Source organism: Emys orbicularis, chromosome 2, assembly GCF_028017835.1.
Source record: "Emys orbicularis isolate rEmyOrb1 chromosome 2, rEmyOrb1.hap1, whole genome shotgun sequence".
Lineage (NCBI taxonomy): Eukaryota > Metazoa > Chordata > Testudines > Emydidae > Emys > Emys orbicularis.
Window position 1 is genome coordinate 76,094,231 of NC_088684.1, and position 22,053 is coordinate 76,116,283.

The 22,053-nt window shown below is 39.0% G+C and overlaps 1 protein-coding gene across 1 annotated transcript in view; it reads right to left on the bottom strand.

Annotated features, from left to right (window-relative positions):
* The window catches only part of ASXL3 (ASXL transcriptional regulator 3), a 136,656-nt gene that overhangs the window by 66,704 nt on the left and 47,899 nt on the right, over positions 1–22,053 (bottom strand). The window contains exons 3-5 of the mRNA XM_065399681.1: positions 16,202–16,310; positions 14,748–14,859; positions 3,680–3,801 (exon numbers count right to left, since the gene is read on the bottom strand). Of these exons, the coding sequence (XP_065255753.1) occupies positions 3,680–3,801; positions 14,748–14,859; positions 16,202–16,310 (343 nt within the window). The remainder of the gene's footprint in view (positions 1–3,679; positions 3,802–14,747; positions 14,860–16,201; positions 16,311–22,053) is intronic.

The window sequence follows — 22,053 nt, forward strand, 5'->3', positions numbered from 1 at the left end:
TCTTTATCTTCTCCTGGCACTGTCCCAGAGCAAGTGATAAGCTCCTGGGCAAAATGCTTTTACACCTGGTCACAACAGAGTTCAGCAGACACTATCACTTCACCATCCTAGTGGTTCACAAGTGTCCTGTGTCATCTGCATCAGACCAGTCGGTAGATATGCTCATATGATGGCTTCTTCTGAGAAAAGCCCCAAGAGCAGCTTGGTAAATGTAGCAATCACAAAGAAGTGAATGCTGGTGAGAACGTGTGTGCCATAAGATCTAAAGTGGGTACAGTAGCTCATTCAGTACAGGTGAGGGACTTGCAGAAAACTTGACCCAGATCAATAGAACAGAAATTTTACCAGAGAGGCGCAGTGGAGGATGGAGTAATTGCCCATCGCAGCTGCTATGCCAGAACTTGAGGTCTGTACTTGAGTTAACCTTGCTCACAGCAAGTGCAACTTACATAGTGCTGTGATCACCTGTGGTCCATTGGTAGCAACTGTGTGTGTGGATTGTTACTTGCACGGTAGGAGATCCTCACACTGGTTAGTAGGCCAAAATCCTCTAGTGTAGACAAGATCATAAAGGGCAAAACAACATGGGAATGCATGCCTCATCCCCTGCCCAATAGTATTGGTAAGAAGAGCCGTGTAGCATGCACCTGCCTCCAAAAGCAAGAAAGAAATAAGAATCTAGCAAAGGAGAACCTGCCAGCAGAAGCCACACATAAATGGGAGCTCTACCTCAGGAACTATTTTAGAGCAAGCCATCATAAACTAGGATCAAGTTGTTAAACCCTCCACTCAGTTATAATCAAGAGCAAAGTCAGGTGGTGAAAATCCCCCCCCCTCCACAAAAGGGGAGACAAATGTGCCACATACTGGAAACACACCCAAGACTGAAATACTCAAAACACTTACCCCAAAAGTGTAACAAAAAGAGAGGGTGGCAATGCTAAAAAGCTCCAGAGATTGGGACATTAACACAGGCCTTGCAAGATGAGAACACGAGATGCGAGCTATGACACAGACTTTTAGAGTGGACTAGCACTGCAACCTCCCCTATCCCTGAAAAGCAGAGCGCAGTAAGGACTAAGCAACAGTTCACATCCCCCACCACCATTCTGAGTTAGTCATGGGCAGGACCCAGGGCTCAAGAGGTGCCCTCCTCCTCACACTACAGGCATAGCCGCAGAAGCATGGTGATACTGGAACAAATTCCAGTACACAAGGGGAAGCATGTCCTAAGATGCAGAATGTTGCAGGGGAAGCTAAACCTACTTTTAGTGGTCTAAAACAAAGGATTTCTAGAAATCTTTATCAAAAACAACCCAAACTCCAACATAATACTTTAAAGCCAACTCCATATGATTTGTTTGGTTTAATAACTATATTAACAGAGCAGACCGCTCCACCTGAGCTCAGATCTTCAAGTAATATTTCACATTATCAGCTGGACTTTCACTTACATTTAGTGGGCAAAAATTAAACAAAAGATCAATATTAATTAAAAAAATCTTGCCCTTATTTAATATGATGAAGGGGGAAAATGGTTGAAAGAATGCTTTGTGGACTGTCATTTTGTGAGGGATGGTTTTATTAAAGAAAAAATAAATGTACAACCAGGCAAATGCTCACGGTGACATTGTACAGCATTAGTAGCTCTTACTAAGAGCACAATGAAGGTTTAGCTTCTTGTTATTGCAGACGAGAACCAGTAAGTTAATATCAGTTGGTGGAGTGTCACATACAATTGCCTAATGTTTCTGTGTATTCAAACATATTGCAGGCTCTTCTTTGTGCAAAGACGACACATTATGTGTCCATAACAGCAACAGAAACCCTGAAGAGAGGATATATGGTAGGTGAATAAACTTTCAACAGCAATTTTCTGAATAAAATTGCTATTGAAAGTTCATTCACCTATTTTATAGGATTTACAATACTGGATTAAATCAAATACAGCATCTTGCCTGGCCAATACTCGATGCTTCATAGGCAAGTAAAAAAAGTGTAAAAAATCTCATCACCTCAATACACCTAACCAATTGTACAATGTTGTACATGGGATAAAACATTCTTCACAGTCAGCTGTAATAATAAACTCGTAATCTGAAGCATAAGATCTAATTACTATAATCTTAATTAAAGCTGCTTTCTATTCTTTCTATTGACTACTTAGCATTCTGGTGCTCTTGCAAACCTACTGCCTTATGGGCAGTTTTGCAAGGACTTCCATCTCGGATATGAATTTTTATGTTAATTATGCTTCTGTAATTGCTTTTGGTCTCTGTTCATTTGTTTTATTTTTGTTTTCAGCATTTTCCATCCCCTTCACTCCCCCAAAAGCAAGTAAGTGACAAATCTGACCCTAAGTGTTTAGATAAATGGTGATTCTTTTCTGCTCTAAAGATTAGGAGTTCATGTAAAACAGTAGTGGCTTACTCAAATTTCAGTACACTCACATATTACAAAAAATCTAAATTAAATGAAGTTTCCAGACACTGTTTGCCTCACTCACATCTCACCCATACTCCACACAATTAGTAAAGCCTGCTGCATCCGCCGCTCTACTTCTGCTGACCCAGAAGCCTGAAGGCTCCAATTTAGCAAACCACCCCATTCTGCAACTCATGTAGGCATGTGCTTCAAGTTAACTTCAAGCACATGCTTAAATCCTATTGACTTTAATGGGACTTAACCTTTAGTGCTAAATTGTTCTGCTGAACAGGGATGGACATAAGCACATGCTTAGGTGCTTTGCTGAGCTGTGGCCTAAGTTAATAACTCTGGAATGGCCTAGTGTTTGAGATAGTTGGCTTCAACTACCATTTTTATTTGCTAAATGTAACCTGGACACGAAATAAGGGGAAAATTAACCAACCCAACCTCATTACACCAATATTTAACAAAAAAGTTTTATTTTATTTGATAAAATAAAATCTTTAAGAAATGGAAACCATTTCTGCATTTGGCAAATAGACAGCAGGATTAGAGTGATTTTTTTAAACAAGCATTTCTGTGATTTTTCATTCAATCTGCTCTGACATGAAATTGATTAGCACTGTTTTGAGCCAATTTTTCACATCATTATAGTGTTCAGTTTACATCAAACCATGAATATTCAGTCACTTGTTCTAAGCTTTATTATTTATTGTGCAACCCAAACCCATCCAAACTCAGTTTATTCAAAACAAAGACATTCTCAGGTACTGTATTTTTGCATTAAATACAGTATGTGGGGCCACACTCTCTAGAGAAACTGAACAGCAAGTACATTCACCTCTCAGTGCTACAACCTCTCACAAAATCTGTTTTGCAAAAAAAATTTTAAAAAAAGTTTGTCAACAAAAGTGCTTATATAAACAAAACGTAGGAAGTAACAATAAAGCATACAAAACTTTTTCACTTGCATAGAAGCCATTTAAAAAAACCCTCAAGTATACAATAATAAGCAGTATTACAGCACTAGTGCACAGAACACAAAAGCTTCAAAATTTCCCCCCACAACAGTTCTTCTTATTGCAGATGTTTACAGATCAAGAAAAAAATTTCCAGCTAAGTAAGTTGCTGGTACTTTTATTAGAAATGTCTTAACATTTTTCTGTGGTGTTTCTATACTGATTTCTTGTTTAAATAGTCAGGCAACACGTTAAAAAGAAAGCCACCTGACTACCAATAAATACCAGCTTACCTGTTTAAGTGCCTTTTTGGTGTGCTGCTGGAAGGAAGACACTAGCTTGCTTTGCACTGGTGTGTTAGTAAGGCTTGAGTCTCGATTGGAAGACGCTTCTTCAGGTATCTGCTTTGGACAAACTATGAAAAAAAAAAAAAGCATTTTAAGAATACCATTGCTTAGGCACTTGAGGTCTTAAGAGGCTCCTGCAAATAGAATAAGGGACCCTGTCACCAGAAAGCAATCTCCACGGCTGATGACCCATGAAAGTCATGGAGTCCCAGGATCTGTATAGACTTGAATTTTCAGCCACACGCTAACTTCTAATGCATCGCTTCACAAATGTTTGTTTCTAATCAAGTTCAACCCCTAGACTTGAACAGAGATGAGAGCTGAGTTCCAGAATAAGAACGTTCACACTGCAAGTTATACCAGTATAACTACAGCAGTCTAATTATATTGCTAAATTTCCCCTTGTAGACATCCAAGCTCTAAGTGGCAACAGGGGCTGGGCCAGGACAGAAGTTGTGGAGTGTAGGAAGCTCAATTACATGCACTGAGCTCTTTTCCATGTCACCCCACCACACTGGGGCTCATCTCCAATTTAGAAAACTAAACTTCTCTTGAATAAGCCAGTCTGTTGTAGACCCAAATTCTGTACCCTTCTGTATAGCTCAGGAGCTCATGGGTATTTTCCATGTGATCAAGCCTTGAAGTGGCAATTGAAATATTTTACGTATATCTCAATGTTTTCTAAATAGAAGTAGACAGTAACTTATTTTCCCCAGGAAGTTTAACAAGATTACATGTCTGAATATATATTTAGAAGAGAGACACTGACGGCCCTGTGTTCTAAAAATATTTGTAACTATGTAACTGCATAACCGATTGTAATGGCTTCTAAGAAGCCATCCCCGACTATCATGTAACTATTGCTTGGTAAACCAAGAACACACACATGCTCATTTGAATGATGGACTGGAATAGCTCACAAAGAGGAGTTCTGGTCTCCCAGGCAAATGTATGTTGCTAATTTTCAGGTCTCTTAAAAATACATGTTTTAATGAGTGAATATTACAGTACTTGCTTTTAAACAGCTGCCTGAATATGTGTTTGTCTGAGGGTCTCTAAGATTAAAAAAAAGTAAATTAATTTATTTTTTAAATCCAACTATGTTTAAACAATATTAAGGCTGCAAAAACAGCCAAAACATTCTATTAGACTTACTTTTCAGCAGATAAGTAAAATGGCTGTAAAAATTATTGCAGACTCTGATGCTTTGTCTATACTGCTACTCCCACCAATTTCAAACATCAGTGTAGCTAAAACAGTGTTAGAACCAGTTTGAATTTTGCGTAAATTTCCCCATGCTCACATAGAAACTGGTTTCAATCCTGCCCTCAGATACACAGCGAAGATTGCCACATATCTTGGAATATCTACTATAGTACTATGCACATGTAAACAACCTAGTAGATGGTTTTCCAAAATATGCAATGGGGTGTACCACATCTATAAAAGCAGGTTTGGGATCCTCAAAAGAGTTGCAATGGCATATGTCAGCTGTGAATTTGTCCTTGTACTTTTATCTTGATTTGCTGTGTGTTTTTTTCTTTTTATTGCTCAGTGGAGTGAGCAGAGAATTCAGTGCCACTCAATTTCTTCGTCTTTGGTAATGCCTTCCACCATTAATATTACTGAAACTTTTTTTTTGTATTTACAAGATAAAGTATGGAATTCTGACAACTTAATTGCCAATAATTCATTGCCAGTATGAGGTATAACTGGTAACACACTGAACATTTGTTTTCATCTTGGGAGAAAAAAATAGTCAATACTCATCTCACAAATGGTAGAGAAAGAACTACTTTTTCATAGTTATGTCATTATGTCAATACAGTTCTCATAGTGGATTGGGAAGCGAGTTTTGCCAGAAGCTTTATAAGTGAAATTTGTCTCTTTTTTCTTTTTTGCTTATGCTGAAATTATGCCTCACAATACCTCGGGGAGCTGATGGGCAAAAAATGCCTTGAACTCAACTGCATCACATGGTTTGGATAAGAGTCTTTTTCACATGATCAGCAAAGCTCACTATCAAAGAGACAACTTAAAGTAGCAAGAAGGTGTCAGCAGCAAACAAACACGCTAGTCTAAATATTTATTTAACCACATCTCTGCAATATTTGTGCACCTAAGATATAAAACACACAATCCAAAAACAGAAACTCGATATTTTAAATTGCTCAACTTCTGTTTCCACATCCCTTTTTGTTTTTAATAAGAAATTTTCATGGATTGTTATATTTCTATTAGATAGCCAGTTTGTTTTGTTGGCAAAGCAAAGGGGTCAAAGAATTGAAGAAAAGGCAAGAGTTGTTCTATGTACATAAAGCCCTAAATGTAAGAAAGGGCAGAAGAGTGAAATCTGTTATAAAAACAAATGATTTTAGAAAAAATATGACAGGAAAGCCACAAAGTGTCCTTCATAAGAAAGTAAGATGCAACATGTCCTGTCACTAAGCATATATTTTATTCCTCCATGGTGACAGGGAACCCCACCCACTCCTTATATAAATAGAAAGGTCCAATTTTGATGCAATTTCCAGGATATAAACCCAAGTGTCCTTCATTTACTTCGGTGATGATACAAGTTCACAACGTTGTGATGCTGTATCACCATCCAAATGACAAGAAGTCATAGAGCAAATGTCAAACTCTTGATGCAAAAATCTCAGGACAAAGCCACAATGTTTGTAACCATAAAGAATGGAGGGGAGAAGTCTTATTATCTTACTTCCTGCGAATGAAAAGTGATACAGAAGGAAAACTAAAGGGAAAAGTCGAAGAGTAGAAGCAATAGCAATACTCCAAGGGGAATGGCAATATTCAGAAAAGCAACACTCAGCAACAAAACAGTCAGCTCCAATATGCAAAACAGAATGAAGAATAGTGTAATAGAAAACAGAGTTATAAGCAGGAAGGGCTAGAAGTAACCGGGCACATGTCCATATACATCAATGATAAGTAGATGGAACTGCCACATGCACACATACACTATATCAGAAATGTGGGATCCTTTGTTTTCTCTGGATTATAAAACAGCAGCAGCAAAACAACTGACTGCCTATGCAAAAAGTTCTGAGTAGCATGGAGCAGAGTGGGAGAAACATCTGGGTAGTCAGCAATTATTCACCGCTAGTGCCAAGAGGAAGTAGGGGAAGAGAAAGGAAGCAAGCAGAATTAAGGCAAGGGAGGCACTTCATTCAGTGATATAATTAGCATTACTGTGTTCTATTCTATATTTCATCTCCTCCAAGGGTACAGGACCCAGTAGAGGAAGTGAGAAGAAAGTGGCTGTGAGACAATAAACTGTTAGGTCTTTGAATTGACAGATGAGCAGGGTTTTAGGTAGAAAGGAAGTAGAAGGTAAGAATTCCTTTGTGAGTGTTCAGAGAGCCTAAAATGAAAAAGGGTTAAAAAAAAAAAAATGAATAGCCCAAAATACTTGAGACAAGGTTTATATAACCTTTTCCCTTCCATTTTCTCTTCTCCTTTTAGAAGCAACTTTTCTTCATAGTGAGAAAGATACATTTTAGAAAATATACAGAACTGTTGGTTTTCTTTAAACAAAACGTAAAATCAATGTGCCAACCTTCGACAGCATGGTTCACTAACTTTCTCCAAAACCTTAAAATTAATTGAGATTTGGGATACCAATATTAAGTATATCAATACACCAAAAAATGTTTAGTGAAACATAATTCAAAATGACTATGCAGCTACAGCACTGAAAATTAATAGGAATAATAATAAGCAGACTTGTTTATGATCTACAGAAAAAGAAAATTTACCTGAATGCTTTAAGAAGCCCCATCTTTCCAAAATAAATGGAACAATTGATTTTGATTTCAGACAGGCCAGACTGATGTAAAATCAGACCAGAAAAATCAACAGTGGTACAATTCCTTCCTTACTATGGTAACCACAGCAGATGAGAAAGTTTGTCTACTAATAGCCATATTACAAAACAAATTAATATTACTACCATATGCTAAAAACTGTAGTCTACCTCAAGAATAAAATCTATGCCCACACTCTTTAATATTAAACTATATAGAAAACATCCTCAGAAAAACATATAAATATCTGACTAAAATATCCGACAAAATTCTATATATTTTCTTTGGGTGACACAGATATATACTTGTTTTGACATAATTGGTCATGGCTTGTCAACACTGATATATCAAGCAATTCACCTAAGTCACACTTTGATCTGCAGAGCTTAACTTGCAAAATCTGAACAGTTCACATCTCTAATCTGTTAGCTTTATTCTTTATCGAACAAAATATAGTTTGGGAGGTAAAGTGATTGTATAGTTCTTTGTATAAGGGAAATAGCAGTATTGTGAAAACATCAGTAACAGTGCTCAAACACATTTTTTTGGAAAAGAAAAAACAGAAAAAAAGCCCTGTAAAATGATATGCTCACGTTAAAGTAACCAATGCTGCACAAAATATAATGGAACCTAAGAACTCCATAAATCTCAGAAAACTGGGGATCCTCATTCCACAGCTAGGCAACTTTTTCATCAGAGAAGTATGATCTGTCACTAACCAACCACCAACCTTTCAGGCCTCACTAATTCTGCTCTATAGCAGAGAATAATAGAGCCAAGAGACCTCACCCAATTCGCTCCCAGCCTCTCACATTGCACCACCTCAGTAGTTGAGACCTTCCCGCCCACAGCAATGAAGCAAAGGGTAGTCAATCTTGCCCTGGAGGGGGTAGATAATTTTCCTTCGTAACTGCTGGTGGGAAAATGAAGAAAATAAATCAAAAACTGGGTCTCTGTCCCATCTGTAAGCTGAGGAAGAGTCCCATATGTTTAGGCTGTGATCCCATTAAACTTCTGCTGGGGAAAAGCCCACTGCACATTAGTATATCAGACTATAGACCAAACATATTCAGCGGAATCTCTAAGCATCATTCCCAAGAGCCCAATTGCTATAAGTCACAGGCTGCCTTGAATGAGCCAAAATTTCCATTCCTGGGAGGGAAGAGTGTGGAAAGCCTCAATGGATACTTCATAGCCAAAGGAAGGGGAATATTAGCTCCACAGTCAAGAGTTATCCTTGTGGTTTCTTAGCCCAGAAAACACACAGAATTTCAATGGACTAACAATTGCAAAGACAAAATTTCAAGACTCAGAATGAATCTGATCCTCCAACTTCTGCATGGCTGACCTACTATATCCACTACTGTTACACTACAGATGAATTTGTCACAATGTAATCAGTTTCACTTTTGAAACTAAAGAAGTTTTATATTTAAGAAGTGCTGGGAACTGTAGTTTTTGTTAGGATGTAGTAAGGTCACCTAGGGCTACTCTACATTTAAAAAGCTGAAGTTGGGGTTCTCCCGTCGGCGTAGGTACTCCACCTCCCTAAAAGGCGGTAGATGGGTTGATGGGAGAAATCTCCTGTTGACCGACCAAGCGCTGTCTACACTGGGGGTTAGATAGGTTTAACTGCATCACTCAGAAGTATGGATTTTTCACACCCCTGAGCAATGTCCAGACCTAATTTCCTAGTGTAGATGAGGCCCTACTCAGAGCTGGTCACACTTTAGAATCTATGTTTGGGCTGGGATTGGAAGTGGAAGTCACACCTTTCTATAGATCACTACCATCTCCATCTTGAGATCATGATGCTCCTCTGATTGGAGTGAAGGACCAAGCTGGCAGATGGAACCCAATGGGTTTCAGACAATCTGGAGATGGATACTGTTTTGACTACAGACCACACTACTGTGGTCTGCCACACACAGTAGGATATTATAACCATTTCTTATCCTAGACTATTACCATTTTGGGTTTTAAACACTAAGTATGGCTTCATCTTTGCATGGTACTTGGATGACCTACAAATGATGAAAAGAAAACCTACTAGAGGGCTGCTGGTGGAATTCTCATTACAAACTAGGTAACTGGAGCATGAATAATTTTTTTTAACATATGCCATGATGGTATGGGAAATCCTGATGTGCAACCATTCCAGATGGTCATCAACCTAATTAATCCAAGTTGTTAGCACAGCATTCAGTGAAACAATCACATGTTTATCACTGAGATGTTCTAAAATTATTTTTCTAAAAAAAATTGCTCACATCCAGATCAAGAACTTGGCATCTGTGCTGGCAAAACTGTACCGGGGAGAGTGGGGAAAAGGAAGAGGAGAAGAGCAGATTCTTCTATACTTTAATTTCAAACAGAGTTTTTCTGAGGTACTGAGAAATCTGAAGGCTATGACTTAAAGACAAGTGGAGAGACACTGGGACCAGTTAACTATCAGTGCCCCCCTCTGGGTAACACCTACTTTTAAAGAAGATATTGTTAGAGCCTTACACACCCCCGCCCCTGCTCAACAAACTCTCTCAAGATGGAAGATTACTCCAATTATCACCCTGTCTTGAATCCTCCTTTTGGGAAAAGACTGTCAAGGAGGACGGGTGGAACCATTCTGGCAGCATCTAGGACTCTCAAGTCTTCTCACCCATTCAGTACATTACACAGATTATACTCGTGTCAGCTGGTTGTCCAAATTAGTCCAGGTACCAATCTGCCTTACTCACCTGGCCTTATCATTATTTACCACTCCATCAATTTGGTCATCTATAAACTTTACCACCAATGATTTTATACACATTTTCCTAAGCATTAATAAAAGATACTGAATAGCACTGGGCCAAGAACAGAAGATTCCACTAGAAGCACTCCTTTTGCCTGATGATTCCTACTGAGATCACTCAGTTGTCCAGTTCTTAATCTGTTTAATATGGGCAACTCTGATCTTCTGCACTGCTCATTTTTTAAGCCGAATGTTGAGTGTAGTAAGTCAAATGCCTTATGTCAGCACTTACTGAACCAAACTTGTATTCTCATCAAAAAGTGATATTAAGTTAGTCCGATAAGACCTATTTTTCATAAAATTATATTGACAAAATTAGTTATGCTACAATCTTTTATTCTTTACTGATTGCATCCCATATTAGTCTTCCCATCATTTTGCACAGGAATCTCATACTAAACAGACCATAGTTACCAGGCTCATCCTATTTCCCCTTTTCAAATATTGGCAAAACATTCATTTTTTCCCGTCCTCTGGAATTTCCCCCATATTCCAAGATCTGTTTAAAAAATCAGCACCATTAGTTCAGAGAACATGTTGTCCAATTTTTTTTTTTTAAATGCCTGGTTGCACGTTATCAGGACCTGGAGATTTAAAATGTTTATCCGTAACAGTTGTTGTTTAACATCCTGTCTAGTAAATGTTTGAATATAAAGTATTTCACTATCACTATAAACTGTGAACACATAGAATTATAGAAATATAGGGCTGAATGGGACTTCATGAGATCACCAAGTCTAGCCTCCTGCGCTGAGGCAGGACCAAGTAAAGCTAGACCATCGCTGACAGGTTTTTCTCCAACCCGTTAAAAAATTTCCAATGATGAGGATTCCACAACCTCCCTTGGAGCCCTATTCCAGAGCTTAACTTCCTTTACAGTTCAAAAGCTTTTCCCTAATAGCTTTCCTAAATCTCCCTTGCTGCAGATTAAGCCCATTACTTCTTGTCCTACCTTCAGTGGACGTAAGAGAACAGTTGATCACACTCCTCTTTATACAGCCCTTAAGATATTTGAAGACTTATCAGGTTCCCCCATCCCCAGCCTTCTTTTCTCAAGTCTAAACATGCCCAATTTTTAAAAAAAACTTTTCCTCATAGGTCAGATTTTCTAAAACTTTTATCATTTTTATTGCTCTCCTCTGGCCTCTCTCCAATTTGTCCACATCTTTCCTAAAGTCTAGTTCCCAAAATGGGACAAAGTACTCCAGATGAGGCTACTCCCCTGAGTAGAGCAGGACAATTACCTCCCGTGTCTTACATACAACCCTCCTGTTAATACACCACAGAATATTAGCCTTTTTTTGCAACTGCATGACATTGTTGATTCGTATTCAATTTGTGATCCACTATAAGTTCTAGATCCTTTCCAGCAGTACTACCATCTAGCCAGTTATTCCCCTTTTGTAGTTTTGCATTTGATTTTTCCTTCCTAAGTGTGTGCTTTGCACTTGACTTTACTGAATTTCATCTTGCTGAGTTCAGACCAATTCTCTAATTTATCAAGGTCCTTTTGAATTCTAATCCTGTCCTCCAAAGTGCTTGCAAATCCTTAGCTTACTATCATCTGCAAATTTTATAAGCACACTCTCCACTCCACTATTAATGAAAATACTGACTAGTACCAGACCCCCACGGGACTCCACTATATATGTCCTCCCACTTTGACAGCAAACCATCGATGACTATTCTGAGTATGTTTTTTCAACCAGTTGTGCACCTACGTTTTAGTAATTTCACCTAGACCACATTTCCCTAGTTGGCTTATGAGAATGTCATACGGGACAGTGTCAAAAGACTTACTAAAATCAAGATGATATACCTACGGCTTGCCCCATCCACTAGACCAATAATCCTGTCAAAGAAGGAAATTAGATTGGTTTGGCATGATTTGTTCTTGACAAATCCATTCTGGCTATTCCTTATAACCCTCTTATCCTCTATGTCAGGGGTCGGCAACGTTTGGCACGTGGCTCACCAGGATAAGCACCCTGGCGGGCCGGGCCAGTTTATTTACCTGCTGACGCGGCAGGTTTGGCCGATCGCGGCCCCCACTGGCCGCAGTTCACCGTCCCGGGCCAATGGGGGTGGCAGGAAGCCCCGGCCAGCACATCCCTCGCCCGCGCCGCTTCTCGCCGCCCCCATTGGCCCGGGACGGCGAACCGCGGCGAGTGGGGGCCGCGATCGGCCGAACCTGCCGCGTCAGCAGGTAAATAAACTGGCCCGGCCTGCCAGGGTGCTTACCCTGGCGAGCCGCGTGCCAAACGTTGCCGACCCCTGCTCTATGTGCTTACAAATTGATTGTTTAATCATTTCTTCCACCATCTTTCCAGGTATTGAAGTTACACTGCCTGGTCTATAATTTCCTGGGTCTCCTTTATTCCCCTTTTTAAAAGGTAAGTATTATATTTGCCCTCCTCTAGTCCTCTGAGACTTCACCGGTCCTCCAGGACTTCTCAAAGATAATTACTAACAGTTCCAAGACTGCTTCAACTAGATCCCTAAGCACCCTATGATGAACTTCATCAGACCCTGCCCAACTTGAATACATCTAACTTACCTAAATATTCTTTAATCTGTTCTTTCCCTATTTCAGCTAGCATTTCTTCCCTTTGTTGTTAATATTAATTTTGTTGAGTATTGCTCACCATTATCCTTTTTAGTGAAGACTGAAGCAAACTAGACATTAAACTTCACCCAGCTTCTTTCCTAGTACAAAGCAGAAATATTTATTCAATGCTTTTGCTTTCTTTGCATCATTATTGACAATTTTTCCATACCTACTTAGTAACGGATTTATGACTTTCCTAGGATTTCATTTGCCCTTGAAATACTTCTTAAAAGTCCTTCCTGCACTATGTGCCAGTTAAGGCTGCACACATTACATATCTAATATAAAAGTCTCTAAAGCAAGGAAATGAAAAGTTCAGCCATCTAACAGTACATGCCCTTTATAGCTCTACCCAGATTCACAATCTCATAATTCAACTCACAAATGTCTTCTATCTTAAGTACACCTCTACCCCGATATAATGCGACTCGATATAACACAAATTCGGATATAACGCGGTAAAGCAGTGCTGGGGGGGGGGGAGGGAGGGGCGGCGCTGCGCACTCCGGCAGATCAAAGCAAGTTTGATATAATGCGGTTTCACCTATAATGCGGTAAGATTTTTTGGCTCCCGAGGACAGCGTTATATTGGGGTAGAGGTGTATATATATGGCCCCATAATCATGGTTTCTGAGCACCTCAAAATCTTTAATATATTTATCCTCACAACACCCCTGCGAGGTAGATAAATATCATCATCCCCATTTTACAGATGAGGACTTGAGGCACAAAGAGACTAAGTGACTTGCCCAAGATCACACAGGGATTCTGTGGCAGACCAGGGACATGAACCCAGGCCTCCCGTATCCTAAGCTGGTGCCCAAACCACTGGAACATCCTTCCTCATTCTATCCTTCCTTATATTTATCTGAGTAATAGTATCCACAAAGATTATATAAATCCAATAATGGGTATTCATCCACCCCATGCCACAGAACGATCCAAAAGGGTATGCTGCAAGTCCACTAGTGGTTCAGGGTTCAAGAGGGAAGGCAGAAGAGAGGAATGCTCAAAAAGGGCAATTTCAGTGGCATATAGCCATGAAAACTTTCAATATACTGTAAAGTATGCACAATATAAACACTTTACTGGTTAATCTTCAAGAGCTATAGCATTCACCACTAATTGTCAGTAGTTGGTTTAGGGGTTTATATATGATGAAAATTTGAGGGAGTAGGTTCTCTCTTTATACGTATTTATTACCTCCTAAAAATAATAAGTTTTATTTCTAAGGGTGGCATTTTAAAGTACCATTGTTCAGCGTATCGGTATTTAAGATTTAAGTCACACTGCCTCCATTATGCTGGGCACTATACCAGAACAAAGTAAGATCCCCTCCCCAAAGAGTTTGTAAACCTAAGACCTTGGTCCTACACAAAGAACTGTGTTGGAGGAACCCTGTGCCCATGCAAAATCCCACTGAAGTCATTGGGGCTCCAGACAGGTGTAGGACAGAGTCTACCTACACTCTGGATTGGGGCCTAAGAAGGCAAGTGATATAATAGAGGGAGAAGGGGGGAAATACTAAATGAAAAACAGGTCTATTCAGAACATTGTAAATACTCCACAGCTTCCCCATAACATACCTGTCTTTTAAAAACAAAAAGGCCACTTTTCTCATGTGGCCCTGACCCCTTTATAAGAACAAAATTGGGAAGTTGTTTCTCAAAATTGTTTTAATTAGTTGCAAAAACAACCATAGTTTATTTTGAAAACATGAATAATGAACCTAATTGGTATATATGCTTTCCATAGTAGCTCCTGTAAAGTGAAATTAAGAATACCTACCTCCATTTTCTTCTCCATTACTATTGTTTGTCTCAGCCATTTCAGTGCCATCTAACTCAGATTCACATCCTAAATCCAATGTTCCATCTGCTGGGCATGTAGATTCTTCTTTCTGCAGTTTAAAAAAAAAACGGAACGGGGGGGAGGGGGGAGAGAGAAAAGAAAAATAATGTTAAGCCAGTCACAAAAAATGTTTATATTACTGTTAGGTTTCCCCAAAGGTAAAACTGTTGCAACACATTTGGGTGTCTACATTTCAAAAACTAATCTGCTTCCTGCATAAGTTACTTTATGGAAAGAAGTAAAACATGATCTTTACGAGATAGCTCTTTTAGCTTTTGATTTTCAAGTTATCCTGTAAAAAGTCACAAATTAGACTTTTATAAAAAGAGTTATAAATCAAAATGCACTTCCTTTCACTTTTTGTGTTTGAACAGACTTGTTTGGCACTTAAAAATTCTAGTCATCTAGCTGAACGTCCTAAGTGCTGCAAGAGAAACACAAATCCTTTAATGTTTCTCTTTTGCCTGTGCCTGTTTCCTGAATTCAAATAGCTGCAGCAACCTGGAACTCACAAGCCATGGGAATGATTGCAAATACCTGGTTTCGAGCCAGGGATATCTTCAGATTTAAAACAAGACCAAACTAAACATTCTTCCATTAGCAAATGAGAAAATGATTATTCTGAAATCCATTCATTGTTAACCAAAAAATAGTGCATTTTTAGTTCTAAGGAGCAGCATTATCCATACTGCTTTTATTGTTTCTAAACTGTGCACAATTATTTTTCTATCACAAATATCAAAGAATTTCCCCCAAAACTTCAATAGATTAAATCTAGTCTGTAGAACATGTAATTTCACATTATTGTTTTCTTGCCCCTACTTCACCCTCCTCCCCAGTATGAAACCAGTATAGTTTGATCACGGGTATCAGGGGGGGGAAATTTTTTTTTTTCAACCAGCACAACACACAAAAACACAACACACAAGAGATAACCCACAACTACAACCATCACCACCACTTAGTATCAAACCACTCAGGATTTTATCACTGTAATTATATTCCTGATTTAAAATAAGCTGTAACTTAAAAGCTGCTTACTCTGAACTTGCAAAAGTCTTCCACTGTTCAAAAAATTAAATATCAACACAATTACTTCATGAGAAAGTCAGTGATCTTCTTGAACTCACTGCTTATAAAACAAAGGCCTTTCTGTTAACAACTCTACAGCATGGTTTTCTTACCATACGCCAAATTCAAGAATACATATACTCTTTGAGATAAAACATTCAGTGTTTACTTTCATTATAAGACATCTGAAAACAGTTAGAAAAGACTTTCAGCTCATCTACTCCCACAGAGTCTAATTTGTTTACCTTTATATCTATTGAGACATACATGGCGCTATTAATCCACTTTATGTACTTTGTATATGCAAAAATTCAACTTACTTTGAGAGCATAGAGTCCCGACTTCCCAGGGATTTTGAAGAATGTTCCATCACCTACACGAGTGTTAGTATGAAGCATTGCATTCAGACAAGCTAATGGAGAGGTTCCACTGAAAAATAAAATTGTGCAAAAATAAAGCAAGCCAAGATCGAGTGCCTCTTGTAAAACTATTCCCTCTGTCTTTTTTTTTTTTAAACTCATGCTTGCCTTGCCTTTTTTTTAAATTCTCCCAACCTTGAAAACATCTACATTACAATAACAGGCCAGTTTCAAACTTAATCATATGCATCTGTCCCCTAGGCTTCAGGCAAAAAGTCTGTGAATTATAATTATGCTTTTCTTCATACAGCAACCAGCTCCACATTCTAAAGGAACCAAAGTCCAAATATTTATGTGAAATTACTTCACAAATAACACCATGAAGCCTCATTTTCAAAATGTTACCGACAATGAGGCTGCTGCACATGAATGATCAAAACAGTACCAAGTTCAAGGGCAGCTGCATCCCATAGGATGAAAGGCAACAAAAGAATAATAATAAAGAGCCCAGGAAGAACATACAGGAGTTAAAGTTATTTAGGACAGTATTTTCCTAAAATGGCCAACCTAAGTTACTATAGAAACATACACACACATATTTTATACTTTTAGTGGAGCAGTAATTATATGCAATATCATATTGGAATGCACTTTAAAGTACCTTTTAAAAATGGTCAAATAAAATCAATACCTTCACACAGTGTTTAATTTGTACAAATATCTTTATGTGATGTATACACAGGGCTAGATTTTACATGCAAGAGAAAAACAAAGCATGCATTTTTGCTCTGGCTAAATTCATATTATTCTGAAAAGTTAATTTGGGGAATAGTGAAGGTGCAGGGAGCGCTCACAAACTTATCCTATTTCATATTAATGGAACTAAAATTAACTACAGTGTTTATAGGTGTACTGTCATCATATCTATCTCCCCATACACATTGCTGTACTTATGATTAGAGACTGAACTTCCAATTGTGTTTCTTCACATAGACTCCAATCTTGCAAACACACATGCTTAACTTTATCCACATAAACAGTCCCATTGACTTAAGAGTAACTAGTCGTATGTGTAAAGTTATGCATGTGTGTTTGCAGGACTGAGGCTACACCCAGCAAAATACTGGGCCTGGAACTTAAAGTAATGTGCTTCAGTTAGACAATACAAAAAGTCTGCAGGAATTATGGTTCAGGAGTCCATTATACAATTTTTAATTATACTGGTCCCTATTCAAAACTGTTTTTGGTAGATTTTATTGGTAGGAGCTAAATTCTGTCCTCGGATGTGCACACTGTTCCTAATGAGTTCAATGGTTGCATCTCAAAGCAGAATTTGTCCATAATGTATATACACCTCTACCCCGATATAACGCGACCCAATATAACACGCCGGGGGGGGGGGTGAAGTGAGGGCAGGAAAGAGGGGCTGTGCACTCCGGCAGATCAAAGTAAGTTCGATAGAACGCGGTTTCACCTACAACGCGGTACGATTTTTTGGCTCCCGGGGACAGCGTTATATCAGGGTAGAGGTGTACATTAATTTTCTGACAAGATGGATTATATGATCATTTATTTGCTGTTCCAGTAAAAGCTCATAAGTAGTTCATTATAAGATGTCCTCATATCAGAACAGCTGTATAATATAATTTATTATAGGTTACCTAAAATACCATATTACCACAATATTTACTTCTGTATTGACTTTCAGACAGTGTACATACTGCTTCTTCATTAAAAATCAATACTACAGCTAAAACTGCTGCTTATAGAGCTTCATGTCAGCTATTAAATGGTGAATTTTAAAACATACAACATAACATTTTTAAAGGATTTGTTCTTTAAAATTTTTATTTTTCCTGCAAATAAAAAGAATCCTACGTGTGATTTTGAGCTGATATAATACTATGTGATCAGTCTAGGAATGTGAGTACATTACAAGTACAGTTATTGTACTAGCTATAAAGTAGAATATATTAAAATGTCTTGTTACTGTTTGAAGATCAGTGAACACAGAGGTCAAATAAGATGCACGCCTTTTCTCTAGAAATGTTCTTATTGAATTACTGGTTCACATACAGTGACATATGGCATTTAACTGAGCAATGCAAGACCATTTTTCTCAAGTTACATTTTTTAGGTGATAACATATATAACTTGAAGCGACTGATAATTATGTCAGATGCTTGGAGCTTCTATTTAGTGAAGATGTCAAAAATGAAGACTATTTCAGCAGGATGCTGATAGGAAGATGCTAACTGCAAAGGCAGCTGAATTCTATGCATGGAATAACAAAATAGAGTTGTGTGTGTCTATATAATACTCAAGTTTGCATTTAGCATCTTTCTTCTAATTTCTGCTGCTGGTCCATCTAGAGAGATTTTGGTCACAATACTTGTGTTTAGATATCTCATCATTAGGCAATTAAAATAATACAAGATAAATGAACTCAAAATATAGAACTCTCCCCCAATGGCCACTATTGTTTTCACAGCAGGTATCTTCATCTTCAAATACTGGCCAATTGGTAAATGGACAATAGTAACCATTTTCTGAGTACAAAGGAATCCATGTCAGCTACTGAGCAGTAAGTACATGTATCTGATATGCCAACTTCAAGAATCCCTATATTAGCTCCCCTCCTGTAGAACACCAAGAGGGGGAAAGTGGAGATCAGACCAATTCTCCTTGTGTTGAAGCTGAACTGTATAATCCTCAGGAGACACTTGCCACGTACATCATCGGAAAGCACCGGGCTGCATCCTGAAAACCCAATGACCAAAGATCCAATCATGCAGTGTGGTGTCAGCTGAGTGGAACTGAGTCTGAATATTACCCTAGTTTGCTAGGGATGCATGAAACATATAATGAGCACTCCAACCTTCCCGCCTTCTTGAAGGCCACACTCCTCTTTTCACAGGCTACCACTCTATCGTCTTTGTGGTAGAGAGAGTCAAGGCTGCAGATGCCCAAGAGTATCTTAAAAAGCTACACGGCTGTTTTCCCCTTTCACTAGGTCTTTCCTAGGCATTTTGTGACTTCCCCTGCCACTATTTTATTCCTTGCATGTCAAACAGAAGATACTCAAAAAACTTTGGGTCAAATTGTATCAGAATCAGTTCAATTTTGACCAAGTTGCACATCGTGCCTTGGTATTTATGGCTCTAAAAGAGCCACATGTTTTAAACCTACATATTGAAAAATGTTTGTTACTATAAATCAGCATACATGAAAATTATTTTACATTTTAAAATAGGGTGACCAGACAGCAAATGTGAAAAATCGGGACGGGGGTGAGGGGTAATAGGAGTCTATATAAGAAAAAGACCCAAAAATTGGGAATGTCCCTATAAAATCGGGACATCTAGTCACCCTATTTTAAAATTACATTTTATACTATCCGGAAAACTATTTTGCTATTACGAAAAACATTCTTGAGTACTTTCATCTGTAATAATATATGTCTTTAAGGTGGGTATTTCCTGTTATCACAAGAAAACCGATTTTCTCACACACACAAAAAACAAGCACTTTTAGAAAATACTTTCAAAAGTATAAAATATTTTAAAAGATACTTACTTCCTATAAACGAGATAGGGAGGCACGAAGCAACCACATACAAAACAAGAAAGAAAAAGAATAATTGGTTAGTCTTCCAATACAAAATTGTGTTACGACTTTTTGATAATTTAACAGATATCGTCAAGTAGTTTAGGATGCAAAATTTGTTCTTTTCTAAAACTGTTATGATTTAGAAGGACACAAGTTCTTAAACACTGTGTGATATCTTCCTCCTAATATGCACACAAACTTCCATTTACCAGGGCAAGCTTCCCCTTTCTCCCCTCAAAAAGTATCCTGTATTTTGTGCTTTTGAGCTCTCTCGCCAGGTTCTGCAGCAGGAATTAACTAAATTAACCCTCTGCAAGCAGACAAGAAAGAAATCTGACTACTAAGTTCAATTATCCTCCATAAAACATCTGGGAGAATTGAAGAACAATTTTTGCCACAGAGAAAAGGACAAAAGTCAATACAAACAGGGTTTTTTTAAGATTACTAAGCACAATGAAAAATATGTTTAAATAAATTAAAACCTCTTAAAAACCTAAAGTTGTAGCCTCCATTTAATTTTAATCATCTTTGCTAGATGGATTGCCATGAGAAAGATGGCTTGCCAAAGTACACTATTTTAAAAAAAGGGAAATTAATTGATTAAATTCAATTTAAACAAGTACAGCATAGCAGACAAACATTTCCCCACACTGCCCAGCCAGTGTACCTCAACTGCAGAAGAAGGGAGGCCACCAGTAGCAACAAAAAGAGTCCAGCCATTATGAACATGCAGATTTTTGTTTAGGCCTCTTTATCAAATTAGTAACAAGGGTGTCACTTAGTTCCAAGTCTGATGACAATTTCTATAATATGGACACCTGATCGCTGCAAATGGTACTAAAATCACCAATTCATTTCACACAGGCAACCAAACAGCCAACAGACACTAACAACTTTTGACCGCTACTAGAAACAAACCAAAAGTGAAAGCTCCATAACTCATTACTAATTCCTAGAGCTAACACAGCGCCATATCTCTTGCTTCTACAGAATATTTGAATAATACTAGAGTTTTACCCTACACTATAAATCAATTAAACTAATATTTTTTCAATATATATGGCAGCCAGAAATGCTGGGGGAAGCGTTGACTGAGCATGTTGTTTGCCCATGCACATTGTAAAGCAACACATATGGGGCCTGATCCAAAGGCCTGTTAAAGGCAGTGGAAATACTTTAATTGACTTCATGCAGCTTTGGATCAACCCCTTCCGTACACAGTAGCAATCAGCATGAGGTTATTACCCCTCTCCTCTTCAAGAACTAGCTGACACAAAACTTAAAGTGACCAAAACCATTTCAACTAGGAAAAATACACATGAATATGCATACAGCTCTGATCTCGCAAACGTCTCCATCTAGTCAGACCCACACTCCCTACAGGATCAGGGTAGGGACATTTTCTAGTTTTCAACTATATTTGCTTAGAGGTGCCCATGTCTAAGAACCACCCTCATTCAGTAGCTACACTTATAAAGCCCCCACCTCCTATCTGCCCCCCCAGGACTCTTGCCCCATCCAACCCCGCCCTGTTCCCTGATGGCCTCCCGGACCCCTGCCCCATCCAACCACCCCTTCTCCCTGTCCCCTGACTGCCCCTGGAATCCCTATCCCTGACTGCCCCCTGCTGCCCCATCCAACCCCCCCTCCTTCCTGACTGCCCCCCCAGGACCCCTGCCCCAATTCAACCCTGTTTCCCCTCCGACCACCCCAACCCTTATCCACACCCCCGCCCCCTGACCACCACCCCAAACTCCCCTGTCCTCTATCCAACCCCCCTCCCCCGCTCCCTGCCCCCTTACCGCGCTACCTGGAGCACCGGTGGCTGGCAGCGCTGGAGCCGGGCCATGCCGCCGCCGCCACCGCCACCGGCCCCAGGAGCTCACAGCCCCGCCGCCCAGAGCATTGCGTCAGTGGCAGAGCGAGTGAGCTGAGGCTGCGGGGGAGAGGGGACAGCAGGGGAGGGGACAGGGGCTAGCCTCCTGGGCCAGGAGCTCGGGGGCCGGGCAGGACGGTCCCGCGGGCCACAGTTTGCCCACCCCGACCTACAATGTAACAATGTCTTCCTGAACAAAGAAAAACTTCTCATATGAAGGTAAAAGTACAAGGCAAAAGAAAGTTTATACTGAAGAATAAGATGCTAACCATACTGTAGGTGGCTAAACTAGAAAAAAATGTATATATAATACAAATGTCACAACGTA